This window comes from Phallusia mammillata, chromosome 6 (assembly GCF_965637545.1).
Source record: "Phallusia mammillata chromosome 6, kaPhaMamm4.hap1.1, whole genome shotgun sequence".
Lineage (NCBI taxonomy): Eukaryota > Metazoa > Chordata > Ascidiacea > Phlebobranchia > Ascidiidae > Phallusia > Phallusia mammillata.
The window spans coordinates 25,487,702-25,509,692 of NC_137257.1; the positions used below are offsets into that span (position 1 = coordinate 25,487,702).

Here is a 21,991-nt window from a genome sequence, read left to right on the forward strand (position 1 = left end):
GTTGCTTTGAAATTAAGATTTTATGGTGTTGGGTAGAGTTTCTGTTTCGGTGGTCGTTGTTTACTTACCTAAATTATTCAACCGGCTGGAATCCATCCATGTTGTCAAACCCAGTCGCGTTGCCGTTAGCGCCACTCGTTTCTCCAATGAGATTCTCAGGCCCCTTTCTCTTTAGCGTATGCTCAACCGCGAGGTTTTCGCTGTTGTGTCATGTGGCACTATGCTTGTCGTGTTCAAGTGCACGCGAACAAAATAAAATACGGTACAAAATAATCATTTATAGGACACAAAACGGAAAAAAATCTTGCCCCCTGACTTTGTCATTATTGGCATATCCCAAATATTTGAATTATCGTAATAAAAGAAGTATCTTTCTCCAAATTTTTTTCTTTTGGCTGAAACTTTCGCGAAAAACTTTAAGGGTTGCCAAATTATTGACACAAAAATAAAATCAACGAAAAAGTCCAAAACGAGTTGCTGCTTAGGGGATTTTGTTGTTGGTGACAACGCGTTGAAATGTCAATCAAGTTTTTGCTGGGTTTTGGTTTCGTTGCAAGCTGAATTACAAAAAAATACATTACGTAGTTGCAGTTGCGGCAAAGTTATTTGCATTAAGCAGAGTATGAATGCCTTATAGTAGCAATTTTGGTGAAGTTTGTAACGTTTTCTTATTGAAACACCTTTTTCTGTAACTAAATCTAAAAGTTTTGAAGGAAAAACAATCTTTGGAAAGGCAGGAGGTTTCTTGACTGCAAATAAATTTTGCTTGGAAAAATCTCCAATTGTTTTTCTTTTTAATCGAGTTTTTTAAGTTGTGATATTGTACCAGTTTATTTGTGAACAGCAACATGCTTTATTAACCAAATTTAATGGATTTTGGCCATACTATTTACATTTAACTTTCAAGACCTAAGCCACAAACATAATATTTGTCGGACTACTGCACTTATCTTAAGTTGAAATCATTTTGTATGCTGAAATCTTTTAAGATTCATGCATAAATAGTTTTTTTTACTTTTGACTAATGTTCACTTTTAATAAAATACCAGGACTTTGAATAAGGCTTTACTTGACACAAGACCTAAACCTAGTATTATGTGACTCGTTAAGAGGTTGAACCATCTAAAGTAACACTGGTCCTATGCATTCATTATTAATTTTACTTTAATCTGGGTGCATTGCAAAAAAGGCTGCAAGTTTTATATGGATTTTGTCATATTGTCATCACAATCAGCATAACATTTTGAGTTAAGTTTATTTTGCTTGGTAAAAGCACACATAGTTTCACATCGGCAATGAACAATTACCAAGCTGTATATAACAGTCTGCAGAACATCGTAGCTCCCGACGAGATCTCTGGTGTGTAGGACCAACAAGGTCCAGGTGCATGCGTGCATAGCCCCTAAATTCGTGTGCAAGACCAATATCAGCAGGACAATTAAATGACCTCGAAGCAAAAGTTCTGGCATGCAAACCCCAAAAATTGGTGTGCAAACATTTTTTTTTAAATAAAAATGCGTGCAGCTGCCATACTCTCCAGACTGGGGTATATAGCTGCACAACGTTGAACATAATAGAGCCCAAAATAGTGAATGGCACAATTGGTGAATAATGACTGAATGACCACCAAAGTAACAAAAGAAACCCTGGCAGATTTTATGACATATAATTGAGTGCAAACTTATGCTACATAAAAATGTATTTTTGACTTGTTTTGTCATAAGTCTCAGTTTCATTAATTGTCATGTACTTTTGTGTTTTGTCAATTGAGAAAACCAGTGACTGACACTATTGTTCATGACACTCTTGTCTTTGTGAAGCAACAAGGCTTGGTTGTTCCTATTGTTTTGAAGAATGTCCAGCGTGTGTTATTGGTGTCAAGTTACTGACAGAATCCTCTTTGGCACTGATTTAAATACCTCGATGGCTGACTTGAGTTTTAGTACTGATTTGCTGGCCCTATATTAATATTGTGTTTGGCAGTTGTTTTTGTTTGTTTCATTTTTATCCTGTGTGGGTGGGCAACGCCTGAATCTGTTATGCTCACAATGAGTCCGTCGTCGAGTCCCTTGATCATTTTTAGTTTGATTTTTTCGACTTAGACAGTTGATGACTTCAATTTAGTTCAACCCATCGGGAACCACTGGGTTGGAGCAATGTCGCTTAAGTTTCTTGCTCAGGGAAACACAATCGACCGAAATAGGATTAGAACCAATGACTTTGTGATCAAAAGCTAACCACTTGGCAGTTTTAGGCAGAATAAAAAAATATTTTTGATGTTAGCAACAGAAGAACAGGTTCACAATACCTAAACAACTGTTTGGGAGACAAAGTGATTTGAGCTCAGTGTCACAGTATCAATATGACAGCATTGAGCTATTACATGATTTTTGATGTTGTTTCTTATTTATATCACATTTCTTTCTTCTTATCAGTTGTGGTTTGTCACACTGTTTGTTTTATGTTTTTAACATTTTTGAAGAATAAAATGTCCCAAGCAGAAGATTAAGACTCGTTACCACTCTTTTTTTGTTTGTTGCAGGGAATTTTTAACTGGGCTTAACTTTTTTGGAACGCTGGTTTAAAATGTCTGACATTGAATATGACGAGGATGGTTGGACTGCAATTCACCACTGTGTGGCAGCAGAGAAGGAGTTGTTGATGTCGATTGAAAAATTTGTCACAACTAATGAGGAATATTTGGAAGTCGAAACCAAAGATTCTTTTCAGCGAACGCCATTTTTACTTGCAGTCGAAAGGAATAAAACTAAAAGTGTTGAAAAACTTATTGATCTGGGTAAGCTGTGTATGGCAGTAAAAACTCAAATTTGTCCACACCCAACAAGATATTGTACAAACTTTGGACTAGAATCCCCAGCTCGTTGCTTGGTGCATAAAGACTGCAATGAACCGTATGCTTATTGATTTAAGTTATAAGCAACAACCAACAAGATATTACAAAATGATAAACAGCTATGGAATCTAAGCACTGATTATAACATCCATTAAGCAAGAACAATGTGTAGAATAGAAACAATATGGCAGTAGGGATTTTGACATGGGTAGTTTTATGATTAATTCTAATGCCATAAAATTTTAGTCTCTTCCATATGTAAGTGTGGCCAGACACAATTTTGTTTTTATTTCTTCAGAGAAGCTGCTTCCTGTGCAAGCATGTGTTTCAAGTTTTTTTTTTATTTCCAAAGTTTACACAGCCTGATAGGTTTTGATATATCACAAGGACCGAAGTTTCGGTTGCCCGCAATGTTTTGTTGAAAACCTAAATTGTTGAGTGTATGAAATTAATGCCAGATCTTTTAATATCAACAATGTAAAGGATCATAAATAAACAAATTGTTGTATCAAAAAAATGAGTTGTCTGCAAAATAGAAGGTGTTTTAGAGTGCCAAAAATTAGTTCACCTGCACCAATAACATGGGCCTAAGTTGAGAACATCCATCAGAAAGAAAAAGTTCAGTTAAAATAAGGCGAAATATATATACAGTTTTGGCCTGACCTTTTGAAGCAGGTTCGATACATTACACTTAACATGACTGTTTTTTAAGTTCATTCAAAGCTAAAAAGCAAACCAGTTGATCCACTATAAAATTATAAACACGATGTCATACTTTATATTTATCTCATACTGTTTTATGTTTAGGATCTCGAGTAAACGCGATTGACGCAGAAAACCATGGAGCTGTGGAAATTTGTGCAATGACGGAGAATCTTGAATTATTACATCATTTCATCGAACTTGACCTTCCTGATCTGGGTGTGTGGAAACGGATCGTAAAATTTCTGTCAGCAAATACTGACGAAGAGGCTGAAAAGGTTTAATATCTCTCATACTTGATTTAAACATCATGAATAATATATTAGTGTATTAATACTGATTCCAGAACAATTTATTTTGTTTATATATACACAGTGTGTCTTGTTGTCATTTTAGTTTAGATGATACTTAATGTTTGTTTTTATTTAACACCAATATTCTTTTTTGTAAGTTTTTTTTTTTTTTTTTGTAAGTTTAAGTAATATTACCATTCAACATAAAAATCAAGGTTAATGATATTAGAGAGATTATTAAAGCTTAATGACTTCAAATTTTACACAATCAATCAATCAATTTAATGTATTTGTTTCAGCTCCCACATACAATATTAAAGACAGATAACATACGAGTAAAAATTTTGAAATAGGCGTAAAAACAAAAAGCCACAATTGGCTACTTTTACAAGCTGCCCCCACAAAGATGCCTTACTTGTAATTTTTATTCTTTAGTCTTACAAATAGTATTATCAGTAACTGCTTTTTCCTAGATTTATTACTGGATTTGACAGACCTAAACACTATAATACTATAGTTCAAATTTACTGTACATAAAAGGGTATGACTGTTTGCCAAATTCTTACCATTGCTATAATGCATTATATTTGAGGCATTTTATTGCTCAAGGTAGCATAGTAACAATTTAATATTGTTACTATCTTGCAGGCGGCAATGATACTGGAGAGATTATTGAAAGACGGTCACGGCGGAGAGGCAGAGTGTGACAACCCTCACTGGGAACCGTTTGTTCAAGCTGGAGGGATCCCGGCCATTGTTAAGGTTTGTGTTAAGTAGCTTTAGTGCTCTTGAAAGCAATTGTCGTCTGACATGTGAAGTGTGGATTTGTGACATAACAAAGCTTTTCAAAATCACACTTTGTTGTTGTTGTTACAAACAGGATTTTAGGAGTTTTGTTTTGTATTTTGCCAAATCTGGTTTGAATGGGAATTAACTTTGTAAAATAACAGTCTATTATGATAATGTAACACTAAAAACACATAAATACACAGATAATACTCCTGGGCTTGATAATGGGCACATATAGCAGTACATTCAAAATTACATCCATATATATTTGCTACTGTAAACCTGGGTTAATCCAGATAGGTTTGAACCAAAAAATTGTCCAGATTATATCAAGATCCGGTTTATTTGATGTCTAAAGTTGAGGCCCTACCACATTACAAATCATTGTATTTCAAGTTTTGCCTGAATTAAGCGAAAATTATTAAACGAGTCCAGTTTAACCGAGGTATACTGTAGCTGCAAGTGGCAAATAGAATAATATTTCGTATTTAGATTTTGTCATCATGTTTTAATAAAAAAAATGATTTTTTCATTAAGCACAAATACCTTGGTATTTATTTATTTAATATAAAACAAAAAAAGATATACTTCCTTTGTTATTTGTAGGTCTGTAAGTCTTCAGCCTCGGACAGGGTGAAAGCAATCAATATAATGGCACTGAGTCACATGATCCGTAATTTCAATGTTCCTCAACAGCTGGCGAAAGCTGGTGGGATTAAAGCCCTCATATCAATTATCAGTCGAGGAAATAGGGACGCTTGTGGCCCTGCGTTAAGTATTCTTCAAGTAACAGCAGCCACTTCATCAGACCTTGCAACACAAGTGCATGATGCTGGGCTTGTTCAAATTGCTGTAAAACTTCTAAACAACCCAGAAAGGCTGCCAGTTAACGCCTTGTCAAATGCAGTTTTAGCTATCGGTTGTATCGCTGAAGTTTCAGAGGCATTGCAAAAGGCAGTTGGAGCCGTGAAGGGGATTTTTGAAGTCTTGCACAGTTTGTTTGAACACCATGAATACCAAACATGCGTCGAACTTTTGATGTCTCTTACAAAGACAGTGGGAAAGATTGTTGCCAATAACAACGAGAACCAGAACACTTGTATAGATGCTGGAGGCGCTTCACCACTTATCATGGTGTCAAGAGCAAGCAAGTACAGAGAACTGCAGACCAATGCCATTAATGTAAGTAGATTTAAATTTATTTGCAAAATGATTGTGTGAAATTTGTTTACCACTTTAAACGAACATAATATTTCTTGTGTTGATGTTATTTTTTGTTGTTTGTTGATTATGCATTTAATAATCATACTGTTAAAAATTGAAAGCACTATTTTTTCTGTTTGGCAAGAACTGAAACATTAAAGACAATATTTGGGTTCTTTAGTATCTCTTTCTAGATACACATCTCCTATGCAACTTTTTACTAAAATTAGACATTGTTGCTTGTTTTTGTCTGATACGTATTAATTCTGTTCTAGCATTGTGTTAAATATAACTTCCTTAAAAGTTTTTAAAGTGGATTTTATTTCCAATAATTTGCAAGCTTTGTGAAAAACTGTTTTGTAAAATATAAGTACGAAATACTGCAAATGCAAATTCATGTTTCCATTTTAGAGCATTTATCTTCTTTCACTCAACAACCCTTATGCTGCCAAACATATCTTAGAGGAGGGAGCTGTAATGCCGCTGATGCAGATACTGAAGAAGAGTAGAGCTCTGGCTCTTCAGGAAGCGATCGCTTTGACTTTGTGGTCGTTGGCTGGTCTCGATATCAATGAAAAGCGATCAATGGCATCCATGATGGGTTGGTTAAAAAAAATATTTAAATGATTATTTGTCAGAACTTGCCAATACACTTTGATTTTGGTATTGTTTTATCTAGCATTTTTTTGTTTATTACTTATTATATTGTGTTGTTAAGATCAATGTAAATTGAACATTATGGAAATTACATTTTTTAAAGTGTTTGACTACATCATGATTAGAGACATGTGTTTTTACTCTTGAATACTGTGTAAGAAATCCTGCACTAGTTCCTGTGTTTTTCAGGTGCCAACCTACTGATTGAGTTTCTTGGTGCAGCAGGACCACATGCTGACAACTTAAACTACATCGGAGCTGAAGGATTAGGTGAGTTATAACTTGTTCTACAGTATACCGTGCTAATTTGTTATCACTTCCAGAATCAGTGCTACCCAAATGAATGCAACAACACCACTAACAGCAAATCCTCATTAAATACAAATAATTATTTGGTTTTTTATCTATCTAACTTGTAAATCCGACACATTGTAATTGTTAAAAATTGCTAAACAAACCTTTTTTTCCACAAGTTAACTTATTTCCGAAAATATTTTTTGCTTATTTTAGGAATGACTAAACACAGTTTAGTATGTCACATTCAAAATTAAAATAATACTGTATTTATATTCTGTGCCAACAATCGAACTGTAAAAAATTTAATCACTTATCAGCAGTGGACTGCCATGTGCCAGAGGTGGCCTGTGGCAGCCTAATGCACATATTTGCCCTCTTAAAACACAACAAAGATAGAACATTAGTCACACTTTAGCTACAAACAACAAACTTTTGATTAAATACAGGTTTTTAATATTCCTGCGACTGCATTTTTAGAATGAATTAAGTGATTGATTGATGTTTTTAAAAAACTGCCAGAAAATCATGTGTTGTTCTATTGTCAGGTGTTTTGGCACAGGGAGCACATAACAAACAAATGGCTATTGCTGAAGCAAATGGAATTCAGCCGTTGGTGCGACAACTTCGTTCGTCAAACTCAAATGTTGTCACTTCGGTGATACGAGCTCTTCGGCATTTGTGTGTAGGCATTGGTAAGCTCCATATTTACAATGTGGGAAAAAATTGGGTTTAAAATTAAAAAATGTGGTTATTTTTACACATTTATGTTTGATTTGATTTTCACTAGAAAAAAGACATTGTAACATTGATTAAATATATATATTTATCGTAGGTCATTAACATAATGTCATGTCATTCCACCATAGCTTATTTTAAACTGACTCATCAACATGTAAAACTTTAACAATGTGTATTTTTCGCTTTTTTACAGTTTTCTGTACCAACATTAAGAATACCTAAGTTTGGTATCACATGTGCACCATCATCATTTGCGACTTTGTTACAAGTCAATTAAAAAGTTTAAATGCTTCTAAAACTTTGCAATTATCTAGTACGTGCTAATACAAAACACATAATAATAAATAGCCCTGGTAACTTTCCAGCTTTTGTTAGAACGTAAAGTTGTGAAAATGGTTTGAAGGAAAAATTTGTGTTGTTAGGTTATGTGACAAACACGGACAACCAATCAACAGTTGCTCAATCCCGAGGTCTCAAGTTTCTCGTCGCACTGATGGCCCACTCGAGGGCAGAAATGATTCAAGTTGAATCTGCAATAACTCTCGGAGCTATTTCTCTGGGTAAGCTTTGTTTGTGATAAGATTTTTATTATCACTTTATTTGTACTAGGTTTCATCTTGGCAGGTATGCATACTTTCTGATGGTGTACTGATGTTTTCTTTAAATAAAGAAACGTCTTTGTTACGAACATTCAACTGACCTATATAGTTGTGAATAATGACTCTCTTTTATTATCAAATTTTGCCTTGTATGTTACCGACAATGGCCAGAATTTTGAGTAATTTGCCGACCTGTGGATTTTTCTTGATTGTATAAATATAGTGTCAGAAATTCTAACTGATTTGTGTTTGATATTATCAAAGTAAAATGTATGCTGGTTTTACAAACAGACTGCGAGTAACAAACGGCCCAATTTGTTGGCATTTAGTCCATTTTTTTCCATTGTTTACGATTATCCCTTTTTAAAGACCAATGAATTAAGTGTGTTTTTTGATTTGTTGGTTTAGGTAATTCTGAAAATATTACAAGTCTTCGAGAAAATCCTGATTTCAGTTTTCTGCACATGATAAGGTAAGTTTTGAAATATGTCTGTGTAGTCCTTGTGTGCAACATTTTATTTTTTTTGTAGATTGCTGTATTCGAGCAATGATAAAGTGAAAATTCTCGCTGGAAATGCCCTTGCCATGTTTTCGTTCAACTCTGTCCCGCAGCAGAAGGAGATCGCTGAATGTGGAGGAGTCAGATGGAACAATTTTTCACCATTTCTTAAATCAGACGATGATATAGCAGCGATCAATGCTGCTTTTCAGGTGTTTTTTCATGATGTGTTATTAAAGCCTTTTTTCAAGTTTTTTTCTTATGTATATATATATAACTTTTAAAATGACATTTTATTTTAACCATAGTTGCAAATGTCTTGGTCGTTTGCCTTATTGTTTTATGTTTTGTTTGGTAAAAACATGATAAAAAAGGTTAAATCCAAAAAAGATTTAGGCGAAAAAAGATTAATGATTTAAAAGTGAAGGCTAATAAAAAGTACTAACTGACAAGTTTATCTGTTTCTTCGATGCTAGTTTTGTCAAAATGCTTTTACAATGTTTAGCATTTCGATATGCATTTAAATTAGTTTCTTTTTCAAAAAATAAAACTTTCTTTTGTTTGTTTGAAACAAGGTTGTGGTTTTATCTCGCATTATCCCTGATGAAGAACCAGCATTTTCATCTGCTGAGGGAATAAAAACAATTGTGGATCGACTTTCAGGATCAAAAGATGACGATGTGAGAGCTCTTGCTTCTGATTGTATCGCAAGATTGGCTCACACAAGAGCAGGTTTGTATATTTGCTTCTTACGTTATGGTGGCTGCTGTGTAATTGAAGGTGGTTAGTAAAACTGCTTTTTGTTGGCTTAAATTTTGTCGCAAGATGTGTGTTTTCCAACTTGAAGCCTTAATGTTTAAGTAACTTGCATATTAAACTAACTAAAACAACAAATAAATAATTCAGTCGTGCGCCTTTAATGGGCATGACATACTGTAAACAATTAAATAAATAGCTTGTCATGTAATTAAACCAACAAGGCAACTTGAAAAGGCTGCGGTGCATGTGCAGAATATTTTCTAGGTGTTCCCTCTGCAATGGTGTCAATCAATGTGGTTGAAGAACTGTGCAAATTGCTACAATTACCAAATGACCAGGTATTTATATTTGTTATCATAGTGGACTAAACGCTGACAGTTTTAAAGTAAACAAGTTATTAAAAATAAATAATTCTTACAAAGGTTTTAATTTTTTTTATGTTATATCATTCTGTAAATGTAAACTTTGTTTTCAGGTTCGTGGATCTGCATCAATAGCGCTGGGATACTTAAGTTTCGACCATGTAGCTGAGCGTCAGATGTTACACATTTGCCGCAGTGAGCCATGCTTGGTACATGTAATTAAATATTACACCAAAAACTACAAATTATCACCTGAATTCCTCGAAGGCTGGAAGCATTGTTTAAGAGTGGGCTTGCCTGGGGGAATGTAAGTTTTTATTGTGTGTGCGATTGTTTGTTTCTCTAGAAATTCGTACATGACCATTTTACCTTTTTTACACAAAAAATATGTTAGTTTTCAAACAAGAAAAAATACTAAATTCATTTTTGTCAACCAAAAATACTTAACATTCTGTAAGTTCTACACCCAAATACCTTAATGCAATCATAGTTCTGATGTTAAATTGTGAGTTTGTGTGCAGAGCAAAGGAAAGCAAGTCAGATTTTCTTCAAGCCTTGACCCAGAGTATCTCCAATGCTTTCATGAAACCACCTAAAGAACTCTCGGCTTCTCTCCAAACTTTAACTGAAGACATGGGTGGTTCAAGATCACAAAGTCACCCTCATAGGTAATGTAATGTGGATAGTTGACATGATTTTGGTGGGTATACATTAGGATCTTTATTAGCCCTAAAAGGATTCATTAAGAAATCGAATGAATAAATGTAAAGATATGAGCAAACTTTTTGTTTCGAAGATTTCTATGAAGCGCCTGACTCAATAAAGAAAATGATGATAATGGGCCGATCTAGCTAAAATATTCATCAATTTTGAAATAGCTGCACACTTTAAGACATGCATTAAAAATGGACAGAGAGCATAACTAGTGTTTTTTTTTTTCTTGACTAAGGTTAAAGTATGAGTAACACTAAAGAATATGAATGTGGGCATTATTTTAACTTTATCTATTATTGACACAGTTCAAGGGCATCACAGCTCCTTGCAACAATCCATGATGACATGTCGCAGCTTCACGGCCGATCAACACATTCCTCAAGGCTTACCAGGAACTCAAGAAGGACGAATTCTATACTTGGGGTTAAACAACACCTGAATGGCAAGCAGAGCATTTCTCCTATGTCTCAAGACATTGGACCAAGCATCAGTCAAGCTTCTTAACTGTTTGTTCTATTTTGTAGGTTTTATTCAATTTGTTTTTGTATTTAATCATTTGTTAAAAGATGAATTGATTTAAGCCTGAAATAGTGATTTTTACACATCAGTTTATGTTTGTTTCACATTTTTTTGCACTTTAACTTTTAGTTTGCTTTGCCAAATCACGGGCCAGACTAATGTTCACTACCTTATTGTTGTATTGTGCATTGATCATAATGGTCACCTCACTGTTTTGCACTGTCGATTGTGAATAAAGTGTTACCTTTTCTTATTATTTGTAATCAGCCCAAAAATTTGAAGACTGATGGAGAGCGAGTAGTATTAATAGCAAAGACATCAAGAGACATTTTAGTAAATAAAATGGTCTACAAGGCGTAATAAGTTGTAGCTGTTGTTAAATAAGAAGGACATACATAAAAAAAACGAAAAAACTCGTGATAAAAAATTCAGGATTTCTATGGAGCGCAGACAATTTGCCCACGTGACTCAGTGCAAAGTTGTGGGAAAATGTAAACAAGAGTAAAATATTGTTTGTTGACAAACTTGCAAAGTTTCGTAAGATACGACAAATGTGTTATAATCTAGAGCTTTTATTTTAGGCCGTGGAGTTCAAATATTACACAAAAAAGCAAGTGTTTTTTTTGTGTGTCGAAAAAGCTAAAAATAAAAGTTTGTGATGCAAACAAACTTTGGACCGTCTTGGACGTAACAATCAATTTTGCGGAATAATTTTGCAGTTAATGACTGAATATTGTCCCAATGTTTGCATTTGATTTAATATTTTGGTTAATTCAGTTAAGTAAATTGCTTACACTGCAAAACGCATCGCAGAACATAATTTAACACATTTATTGCAAAACAGAAGTTCTAGGAGGTACAAACTATGGTGATTGCAGTGAAAATTTTGTTTACTGTATTTGCTTCATCATTCATTTATTTTGGACATGCCATCAGCATTTTTGAAAAGGTTGAACAATTTTTTTTAATTTGAGCATTTTGTGATTCAATTTTGACAAATAAACTCACACTCAAATTAACATGTTGTTATTTTAATGTTTTTTTTTCATTGTAATGTAGCATATATTAATACAGTTTAATCAAACTCATTATACATCATCATAAAACAAGATTTTTTACTTTAGAACCCTGGCACATCCGAGCGACCAAACTTTGTGATCTTGTTTGCTGACGATATTGGATGGGGAGATTTTGGTGCAAACTGGAATCCTAACAAACATGTCACTCCCAATCTCAACAAAATGGCTGAAGAGGGATTAAGGTTAGTTTTGCCATATTTCAGTACTTGATTTACAAACTTTAGGCAACACAGAACAAAAACATACAACAAAGGGTAAATATAATGAAGCCCTTTTTTGGTGTGATATAATTCAGTCATGCTAAAATCATATATTTGTGCACAATATTAAGTATTACACTGTTTTTAGACTGACAAATTTTCATGCCGGCGCATCAGTATGTACACCCTCAAGAGCATCATTACTTACTGGTAGAATTGGACTTCGAACTGGAATTGTGAATAACTTTGAACCCAACTCAGTTGCTGGATTGCCCTTAAACGAAACTACAGTTGCTGAAGTACTGAAAGAAAATGGCTATAACACTGGAATGATAGGTAACTAATGCTGTATGTTTGCATTTGCTAACACGCTTTTGTTGAAAAATGTGTCCTTATTTTCAACAACAGTACATCCAATTCTGGTTTAATGCAAATGTTGTTCTTTGTGCACACTAAATCTAAAACTGTAATCCCTTAATATAGGAAAATTAAGTTAAATAGGATCTTCGCCTAATTCAGACAAAACTTGGGGTACAAATGAATTGTAATGTGGCATGGCTTTATCTAGTCGACATCGGTTAATCCGGATCTTCGCCTAATCTTAACATTTTTTAGTTAAAGCATTGTATAACCCCAGAAAATATGTAGGTGTTAAAGTGACTATGAAACACTATATGTATAGTCAAAATGGTTTCTTTGTTTAGGAAAATGGCATCTTGGTATGACTCACCAATATCATCCAAGTTCAAGAGGTTTCGATTACTATTATGGACTTCCATATAGTAATGACATGGGCTGTGTGGATGTACCTACTTATAACAGACCAGAATGCAAAGAATGTCCTAAAACCCCAAAGGATATGATTCACAATGTTACTGCTGTTGGTATGTTGCTAATTTTTGAGTAATAGCAAGAATTAGGATTGCACTGCAATTATGGCACCTGTATGGTGTTAATGTGTGTAAGTTATATAATGCTAGAAGCAAAGCTGTCATTTTAAAATTTAGTATTGCCATAATGAGATATTTAAAAGAAATGTTCTGAAACTCTTGTGTCTTTTTGCACATGAAAAATAAGTTTTTTTATAAACAAGACTGCATACACTTTAAATCTGTAATGATTGGTTTTGACATAGTAAACTTACTTTTTGGGGCATATAAATGTAATAAACAAATACTTGGTTTTTAAATGTCCTGAACTTTGTACAGCAAAGAAACTATTTGGTCTTGTGTTTGTATCTGTGAGACTTTGACTTTACTGTTAAATTGTTAAGCCAGAAAACACATAAAGTGCTTTGTCTCATACAAGTTTATCTTCAGAATGTCGAAACTACAATACAGCATTGCCATTGTACGAGAATTATGACATCGTTGAACAGCCAGCTGACCTAATAGAATTGGGAGATCACTACGCTGAAAAAGCACATGGATTTATTGATGCTGCTGTGAAATCAGGAAAACCTTTCTTACTCTACATTGCATTTGCACACATGCATTGCCCACATGCTCATGCTCCTAGGTAAACTTACAGTACTTGTGTAATGTAAAGGAGTGGAGATTTTTAGGACCTTAACCCGCATAGTAAGAATACCTGTGCTACTGTATGCTTGTAGTAAGTAGTTACTAAGCTTAACAATAATAAAAAAACTTCACCATTCATCATGGACGGAACTTATTAGCTACTATAAGTGAATTATAACCCCCCTATTGTGGTTCTTTTTAAGCTGATGTAGTGTTTTATGCTAGACTGACTGGTATAAAATACCTGGCACCAGGCTTTATTTACCAATCTTACTTTTTAATATTGTTTGTCTTTGAATAAACCTTAAAGATGGTTGGTACCATATCTGTTACACTATCAGGTAACTTGTTTGACAGTCATTTTTTTTTTTTGAGCACAGATTCACAAACTCAACGGATGTAAATACGGTTTATGCTGACACACTTCATGAAATGGATGATGTGATTGGGCGAGTTATTAAAGCACTTAAGAACAATGGAGTTTATGACAACACAATGACATTATTTACTGGTGATAATGGTCCATGGAGTGGCAAATGTGAATACAGGTTAGAATCTAGATTAGGTAACACACCCAAAAACCAATAAAAGTGACTTTCCTGAAAAAAATGAGCAATGATCCATAAACTGCTTAGCAACATCATATAAATTTTAAATTGCGAAACGTTGCATCAAAATACCCATATTGTCGTTTGGCAGGATTAAGTTATTGTCTCCTTAGATAACAATGGATTTTATGGTACATGCTTTTGTATGATTCATCCACTGTACTATATTCCCAGTTTTCTGTCAAACTTCCAATTTAACAATTGTAAACGTTTCCTGTATTGCACCACTATTAGTTTTCCAGTTTGTCTCACGCAAAAGGGATTGGCCTGTACATTTAAATCAGGAATAAAGTCTTGATTTTAGTTGCAAATGTGTCAATATTTGTGTTTGCAACTGTCATGTGTGCTTTGTCACATGAGTTGCTGAACCTTGTGTATTGTGTACAATTGTAAACCTTTATCTAATGCCTACGTAAAGTCCAAGAAGTCTTGGCAAGAACACATTACCAACATAATAACTTGTAGTTATTGATATAGGTCAAGTTTTATGCTACAACTTCTATCTGGGTAACATAATTTCGACACAATGCATCTAAAAGGTCTTGTTTTTTGTGACTACCATCTATGCATAGGAGGCAACAGCACAATGATGCTCAAGTCCTACATGTAGCACACAAAGTATCTCACATAATGAGTCTCTGGATAAAAGGATTTTTATTGGAGTTTAAACAGTCATAAAATTTACACTTTTTGTCCGTTTTCTCTGCCCTATGTACATATTTTTTGTTTATTTAATGTCTGTATCTGGAGTTGAAATGCTGTGCAAAAACCTGTTTGGTGGCACAAGTATAAATCTGAAAAAAATCTTGATGCTTGCATAACACCTGGGTGTGTATTATATGGCTAAAAAAAGTTGACCCTGCTTCATGTGAGTTCAATATTGCAAAACCAATCAACAATTTCAACAGCTTATTACTGTACTAACACATTTGCAGTGGAAGCCAAGGTCCGTTCTTGGGCTCATGGCTTTATGATACATACGGTGGGGGCACAACCGCAAAGTGTTCAACCTGGGAGGCAGGCCATCGAGAACCCACCGTCCTTACATGGCCAAACGTTGTTTCACCCAACACCACCAGTGATGCATTGACATCAGCATTGGATGTGTTTCCCACCATTTTATCTGCTGCTGGAGCAAAACTGCCAGCTCACCGAAAATATGATGGAATAGACTTGAACGATTTTCTGCGGGATAAGACCAGCACTGCTCATAATGTAAGTTTTGCTATCAGGTGTGAAAATACAACAATGATTTAGTGAATGTTTCAATGTTACGAAGCATGTTTGCATACAGAAGTGATTCCTTTTTTGCTGCAATCAGTAAAAAAAAATAAGCATTGTTTGTTAAACCCAGTTACATGCAAGAGCTTGATAAATTCCATGTGTGAATACCTAGCCATGTCCATAATTTGCTAGGAATGCTTGGAAGACCGGCTGGATTCGACATAACAGTGTCAATTGGCCTGGCGTACTATGATTCATAATAGCTTAAGTCTTTGAGTAAAATTTTTGCTCATCCTTAATCTGTGTTTAACTCTGAAAACTTTTTTATTAGGTTCTGTTCCATCCAAACAGTTTTGACACTGGGGTAAATGGACAAATCGACACGATCCGAATGAAGCAGTACAAGGTTTACTGGAAGACTGGTGGCAGTTGGCCTGACTGTGCTGGTAATAAAGCTCCTCTTGTCGTCCATGATCCTCCGATCGTGTTTGATGTCGAGAATGATCCAGCTGAAAGTGTCTTGCTGACTGAAGAATCGCATCCAGAATTACCACAGGTTAATCATAACTGCAAGACTTAAAATGTGGTGTTTTATTACCTATTCTGTACCAATTAATGTCTTTGCTTGAAATCTGTAAAGAATTATTAAAGAGCATGCATAGCCTAACCTACATAACCACTTTAAATGTAAAAGTGTTGTTTGCTGTTTGAATTTATTAAAGACGTTGTGTGAATAATTAGCATATAATGTCTATCTTAAAGCTCTTTAGCATCAATTTTATGAAAGCAGCTGAAATTAGGAAACAGCTGGGTGTCAAATATGACAAAAAGATTACACTTTTTCTTAGGCATTTTTCTGAAAATCGACAGAATTTTTTTGTGTCTTGCAGATAATATTTGATGCGATTGCACTTCGTGAGATGTTTCTTGAAAGTGTGAAGTCGGATAATACCTCAACCGCTGATTATTCAACGTCATCTTCTGCTTTGCCATGTTGCGATCCAACTCAATTTTACTGCAAATGCAAAAAAGATAAATTGCTGTGGTTACCCTAACCTTAAAGCAACAGCAACAAAGTATTGGAGTTTGGTGCTGCTAACGTGTATTTTTAAATGTACACTTTCATGCACAAACAATCATGATTAATCAAGCTGTAAACTGAAGATTATTGATTTGTGTGTTAGGCCACTGTCATAGATCATTAACTTCCATTAACCAAAGTCTTGTTAACTAAGCTTAACAACTGATCGGTGCCGTTCAGATTAATCTTGCAGAAATGTTTTCATCAAGATTTACTCATGCTGTGTAAAGTTAAGTAGATTGTTAAAGAAAATAACAGTTGCTGTCTTGTATTGTTTTCTTGATAGTGTATTTCAAAATCTGCTATGCTGGTTAAATTGCAACTTGTATTTGCTTATTTACTGATTTAATCTTTCTATGCATTGTAACACTATGTTAGATGAAATAAGTTATTGTGTAGAAACAAAGATATTATTTTGTGTGTTTTTTTCCTTATTAGTTTTAATGTAATTTATTGGTGCCGTAAATTAAAATATGCAGTTACTTGGATGTTATGTAATGTAAATTCTTTGCTTTCTTTCTGAATTTTGCTTTCATAAACTAAAAAATACTCTTTTATATTTTGTAATTAGTTCATTTGTATATGTCTGTTTTTTAGGCCTTTTCCTCCATGCACATTTGTCATTTACTTTTTATTTTGTCTTTGAATTCATGCTTCTTCAAATCATCATGTCTTTTTTTATTCAGCCTGTCCACATTTGTTAGGTGTAACAAAATATCTCATAAAAATTAATTAGCTCATTATGTTGAAAATTTTATTTCTGTTTACATTCTTGGCCATATGTTCTGGAAGTTCCAATCAAAAAACATCAACATTTCAAAGGGCAAGTATAAAAACTTTTTGTTGTCACCAAAGATTAAATAAAGACTTTTTTGTTGTCACCAAAGATAAATGCATATTTTTATGTAGAATTGTAACATAGTATAATCCAACTAATATGTCAGAAAAAATACTAACTTGTTTTTTTTATTAATGTGCATTTATAGCTGTTCCTTTCATTATTTTTTATTGTTCAGAACATTGTCACATCCGAGCGACCAAACTTTGTGATCTTGTTTGCTGACGATATTGGATGGGGAGATTTTGGTGCAAACTGGAATCCTAACAAAGATGTCACTCCAAATCTCAACAAAATGGCTGAAGAGGGATTAAGGTTTCATAACAGTTTTCAATAATAGCCTGCTGCCATAGCTGCATTTCAGAAATATGTTTTATCTGTTTTGTGAAAAGTTGTGCATAATGTTGACTTACAACTCCTTTAGTTGTTACCATAGATCAGTACTTTTTAACTCAAGTGGCCCCTTTTATATCACCCTTTTTAAATAGGGAGTTTTTTTATCCACAAATATATTATGAATTGAAATAATTTCATGTATGAATAAATAGTGGACCACCCACCTAATTTTGTAAACTCCCCATAGGTGGGTGGCAGTGCGTCGGATAGGAAGCTCTACCATATGTGTTATGCTGTGGTCATTGATATTGTTTTCAAAGCATCTTTTTTATAAAGTAGGAACTGCAAGCTTTTTTATGTTTGTAATTGAATAGCTTACAAATCTTATTCAACTTGACATTTGTAAAGCTCTCATAGTGTTAGCAATTTTTTCTTGTAGTTCCAGAAAATGAAACCACTGTAGCTGAAGTTTTAAAAGAAAGCGGATATTATACTGGAATGATAGGTAGGTAACATACTGACATACTCTTGTTTTCACATTTTTTCTATTTCATAATTATACTCCTTTAAATTGGTTAGAGTTTCCTTTTGATTGTTTTTGACAGTACAGTATTGCATTTAGAATAATTTAACAAAACGAGTATTTTTGGTTTGGTAAAAAGAGCAATTTTTTCGGAAAGATTTAATAACACAAACTTTTTTTCTTGGTATGTTTTGTGGATTAGGTAAATGGCATTTGGGAATGACTCGCGATTTCCACCCTAGCTCAAGAGGTTTGGACTACTATTATGGACTTCCATATAGTAATGATATGGGTTGTGTGGATGTTCCTACTTATAACAGGCCTGAATGCAAAGAGTGCCTAACCCAAGTTTTTAACAGGAAATCTACAGATACTGCAGAACCTATAGGTAAATGACAACTTGTTTTTTGCTTGGTTGTTAATGTTACTAAGCAAAATAACCTTGTTTTGTGTTTGTACTGATGGAATTAGGGATTTTTATGGAATTGCTGGTTGTGTGGCCCAAGATATTTGGTTTTGAAATAAAGAAGCCCACCAATCTATTTCAGTGCAGTGCTAGAAAGGAATTTCAAATTTTGTGTTGGTTTTAAGCTGAGTAATGAGTTCAGTGCTATTTTTGTGCAACTGGTAATGCGGTTAGAATCATTACGATGTTAACTCTTACTGTTGTTAACTTAATAAAACCATGTTTAGTTCTCAACAAAGCTTTTATTGGATAAGAGATCTAATCATGTAAATTACATTTTGACACATTAATGGTTAAGGTTGTGCACCCCTGCTGTAGAGGCTTAGCTAATAACTAGATTGCAAGAAACACATATAAAAAGACTTGATTTAAAACAAATATATACTCCTAAAGAGAAGACATTATGTGAATGGTAAGATGACAAAAGTAGTTTTTTAATTTGAATGACATATTTTCATCTAGACTGTCCGAGTTATTACACAGCCCTTCCACTTTATAAGGATTATGAGATCGTACAACAACCTGCAGATCTTACAGCATTGGGAGATTACTATGCTGAGAAGGCTGATAGTTTTATAGATGCTGCATCAAAGTCTGGAAAACCTTTTCTACTTTACCTTGCATTTGCTCACCCCCATGTCCCACTGGCATTTGCTGACAGGTTAGTTAGATTAGCAGGACTATGTTATACATTACTTTAGTGTGTAACTTGAAAAAAATGCTTGATATTAGAAGGATTTTACTTCTCGGACTTAAAAGTAATTTTATTAAAAACATAACTGCCAGAGAACTTGTGTACATACAATACATCATGCTGCTCCAGAACATGATCCACCAATTGTGTTTGATGTTGTAAATGACCCAGCTGAAAGTGTACAACTGACCAGTGAAAATACTCCTCATTTGGACCAGGTGAAATATAAAATCCTTTTTTGAAAGGGGGACATTTTTCTCAAGTTTCTTTTTTTTTACTCATTGGCGAAGGTTTAGTTGTATATTTACAGAAAGATCGGTTAAAACTAGAAAGGTGGCTTAGCACATTTTGTTGTTGCATTTACACTATAACCTATTTCAAAACATTAATATATTTCCTATACTTATTTTGTATTGGGTCCTATATTAGCCATTGTCTTTTATAACCTTAGTCGTTTCTGCAGGCAAAAACTCATGGGTTGAAAATAATGCATTTCAAGAGATAACCATGAAAAAGTCGGGTGTTGTAAGGTAAAACACAGTGATCGGCACTGGGCTTAAATAATAATTTCTATGGAGAATACAAACTATAAAATTAGATTCATCCCAGATATTGTTTGAAGTATGTCCTATTTAACATTATAAGAAACTGACCCATTTTAGGGGGCTAGTAGGGTAACTAATTGGGTTCGACACACAAACTAAAAAATATGTAAAAACCACAATGACTCAATAAATAGTACTGCAAAATTTCAGCCCAATCCGCCAATGTTTAAAATTTCGACCACTAGAGGTGTTTTGAGCAACAACTGTTATTGTTTCTGACGTCATAGGGCTGTCAACAAGCCACTAACTGCCATGGCGCCAGAACGTCCACCAAGCAACCCACCAATGAGCAACATACAACTGGTTGCCCTTGTAACACTATTGAGCAACAGAAATCTTTCGTTTGTGGTGCCCAGTAACATACAAATACGTTTTACACTTTAGGGGCCTGTGGGGTAAATGTTAGGACTACAGGGTTGAACACAACAATCGATACCTATAAACGGCATACTATACAAGAAATCCAAATTTCAGCCAATTCTGACACTGTTTAAAAACTCACCCATTTTACGGGGGCTAGCGGGGTAAATACTGGGGTTATCAACAAAAACAAAGTGGGTTGCACATCAACATGAATATATCTACCATCTGTGTAAATTTCAGCCAAATCCATCAAACATTTGATGGAAAAACCAGTCGGACAAACTTTGGGTAGAAGAAAAAGGAAGAAAAACAAAGAAAAACAAACAAAAGAATTCGAGTAAAATCAATATGGGAAGGGGACCCATAACTAACTGAAATTTACACATGCATTTGTCATCTGCAAGTTTTGACCGGGCTTGATCAGTATCGGTAATCCTAAATGCCCCCTAAGCTATGTTACTAAACTGTTTACACTAGAAATGTCATATTTTTAGTTTTTGGTGCATTGTAAATTTACAATCATTTTGATCTATTTGTGTTATTACCCAATTTTCAGTCTTTAGACCAACCCTGAAACTCAAGTGTTTTACCATTTCAGATAATAGCATCAGCCACAACCCTTCGATCTGATTTACTTGCTGATATTGCGAGTGACAACACAACAGTTGCTGATTACTCCCAATCCTCTGATGTGTTGCCTTGTTGTGATCCAACACAGTTCTACTGCAGATGCAACAATCAGAAACTTATGTTCATACCAGAAAAATAACCAGTTTTAGTGTCAAAGAAAGATAACATTTCATGTCTTAAAGCAGCAATCTGTTTTCAACTGCAATTGACCATGCTTTGTGTATGCAATACTTTTTTAGGCTGCCTACTTTTCAATCTACATTTATGCCAAATGTTTTCTAGTTTTTTTTTTTTATCTATCCTACAATGGTTGTGTTAATGTTGAAAAGGTGCAATTGTGCAATTTAACAAGCATTGTGTATAGTTACAAACATGTTTCATGATTGTTTTTCACTTCAGTGTTTCGCATTTACCTGTTTTAACTTGTGCAATATTACCTACATAGTAGACCTGGGCCAAGCCGTTCCAAAACCCGTCTGATTTAAATGCCTAGTGTGTTAGAACATCACACATGTATGACAATATAGTTTTACCTGCTGGTTTTTATTGCAACTTTTCAACAGAAAAATATTTGTAAGTAATGGACTTGGACTTGTGTGGACCTTTACCTATGATTGTGTCATGTTTAGTAAATTTGTCCCGAGTATTGTAAAAATGCACTAAGAATTTACAACTTAACATGACTAAGCACTAATTTATATGCACTTAACTTTGTTACTTTTTGCAATACAGCATAAATGAATATGTGCAATATATTGTTTTACCTCGATTTCCATTTTTTTATACTTCACTTAAAATTACCTTTTCTAACAATCACTGTTTCATGTAATTGCAGGTTC

The 21,991-nt window shown here is 34.2% G+C and overlaps 3 protein-coding genes across 6 annotated transcripts; all 3 read left to right on the forward strand.

Moving 5' to 3' along the window:
* Nucleotides 1-2,514: 2,514 nt before the first annotated feature.
* Nucleotides 2,515-11,238, forward strand: LOC145232144 (uncharacterized). Of its 2 annotated transcripts, none has more exons than XM_080096659.1 (15): nucleotides 2,515-2,797; nucleotides 3,662-3,834; nucleotides 4,498-4,611; nucleotides 5,245-5,820; nucleotides 6,253-6,442; nucleotides 6,688-6,768; nucleotides 7,341-7,487; nucleotides 7,956-8,093; nucleotides 8,541-8,604; nucleotides 8,663-8,843; nucleotides 9,207-9,363; nucleotides 9,625-9,728; nucleotides 9,866-10,059; nucleotides 10,274-10,420; nucleotides 10,772-11,238. In XM_080096659.1, the coding sequence occupies exons 1-15, from the start codon at nucleotides 2,587-2,589 to the stop codon at nucleotides 10,968-10,970; spliced, it is 2,676 nt and encodes an 891-aa protein (XP_079952785.1). In that variant the 5' UTR covers nucleotides 2,515-2,586; the 3' UTR covers nucleotides 10,971-11,238. The 2 variants fall into 2 exon arrangements, with proteins under 2 accessions (XP_079952785.1, XP_079952786.1); XM_080096660.1 differs by having other exon boundaries at nucleotides 9,655-9,728.
* A 570-nt stretch (nucleotides 11,239-11,808) lies between these two features.
* Nucleotides 11,809-17,135, forward strand: LOC145232085 (arylsulfatase G-like). The gene is made up of 9 exons (XM_080096596.1): nucleotides 11,809-11,934; nucleotides 12,110-12,246; nucleotides 12,413-12,600; nucleotides 12,969-13,148; nucleotides 13,584-13,782; nucleotides 14,165-14,332; nucleotides 15,328-15,607; nucleotides 15,948-16,172; nucleotides 16,507-17,135. Exons 1-9 carry the CDS (start codon nucleotides 11,851-11,853, stop codon nucleotides 16,669-16,671), a joined length of 1,626 nt encoding a protein of 541 aa, XP_079952722.1. The 5' UTR covers nucleotides 11,809-11,850; the 3' UTR covers nucleotides 16,672-17,135.
* Nucleotides 17,136-17,377: 242 nt separating this feature from the next.
* LOC145232090 (arylsulfatase G-like) lies at nucleotides 17,378-21,987 on the forward strand. Of its 3 annotated transcripts, none has more exons than XR_013860827.1 (7): nucleotides 17,378-17,520; nucleotides 17,714-17,850; nucleotides 18,311-18,376; nucleotides 18,597-18,782; nucleotides 19,323-19,521; nucleotides 19,647-19,772; nucleotides 21,121-21,987. XR_013860827.1 is itself a non-coding variant. In XM_080096603.1 (6 exons), exons 3-6 carry the CDS (start codon nucleotides 18,370-18,372, stop codon nucleotides 21,122-21,124), a joined length of 396 nt encoding a protein of 131 aa, XP_079952729.1. In that variant the 5' UTR covers nucleotides 17,378-17,520; nucleotides 17,714-17,850; nucleotides 18,311-18,369; the 3' UTR covers nucleotides 21,125-21,987. The 3 variants fall into 3 exon arrangements, 1 of the variants encoding a protein (XP_079952729.1); XR_013860828.1 differs by having other exon boundaries at nucleotides 19,684-19,772; XM_080096603.1 differs by lacking the exon at nucleotides 19,647-19,772.
* The last annotated feature ends 4 nt before the right edge of the window (nucleotides 21,988-21,991 follow it).

Bases quoted from the DNA above. Each gene is read 5' to 3' on its own strand.
- LOC145232144 (XM_080096659.1), top strand. From the start codon at position 2,587: ATGTCTGACATTGAATATGACGAGGATGGTTGGACTGCAATTCACCAC. The intron at 4,612-5,244 runs GTTTGTGTTAAG...TGTTATTTGTAG, and splicing joins GGATCCCGGCCATTGTTAAG to GTCTGTAAGTCTTCAGCCTC. The intron at 9,729-9,865 runs GTATTTATATTT...CTTTGTTTTCAG, and splicing joins TACAATTACCAAATGACCAG to GTTCGTGGATCTGCATCAAT.
- LOC145232085 (XM_080096596.1), top strand. From the start codon at position 11,851: ATGGTGATTGCAGTGAAAATTTTGTTTACTGTATTTGCTTCATCATTC. The intron at 14,333-15,327 runs GTTAGAATCTAG...ACACATTTGCAG, and splicing joins AGTGGCAAATGTGAATACAG to TGGAAGCCAAGGTCCGTTCT. The intron at 15,608-15,947 runs GTAAGTTTTGCT...CTTTTTTATTAG, and splicing joins AGACCAGCACTGCTCATAAT to GTTCTGTTCCATCCAAACAG.
- LOC145232090 (XM_080096603.1), top strand. The intron at 18,783-19,322 runs GTAAATGACAAC...ATTTTCATCTAG, and splicing joins AGATACTGCAGAACCTATAG to ACTGTCCGAGTTATTACACA.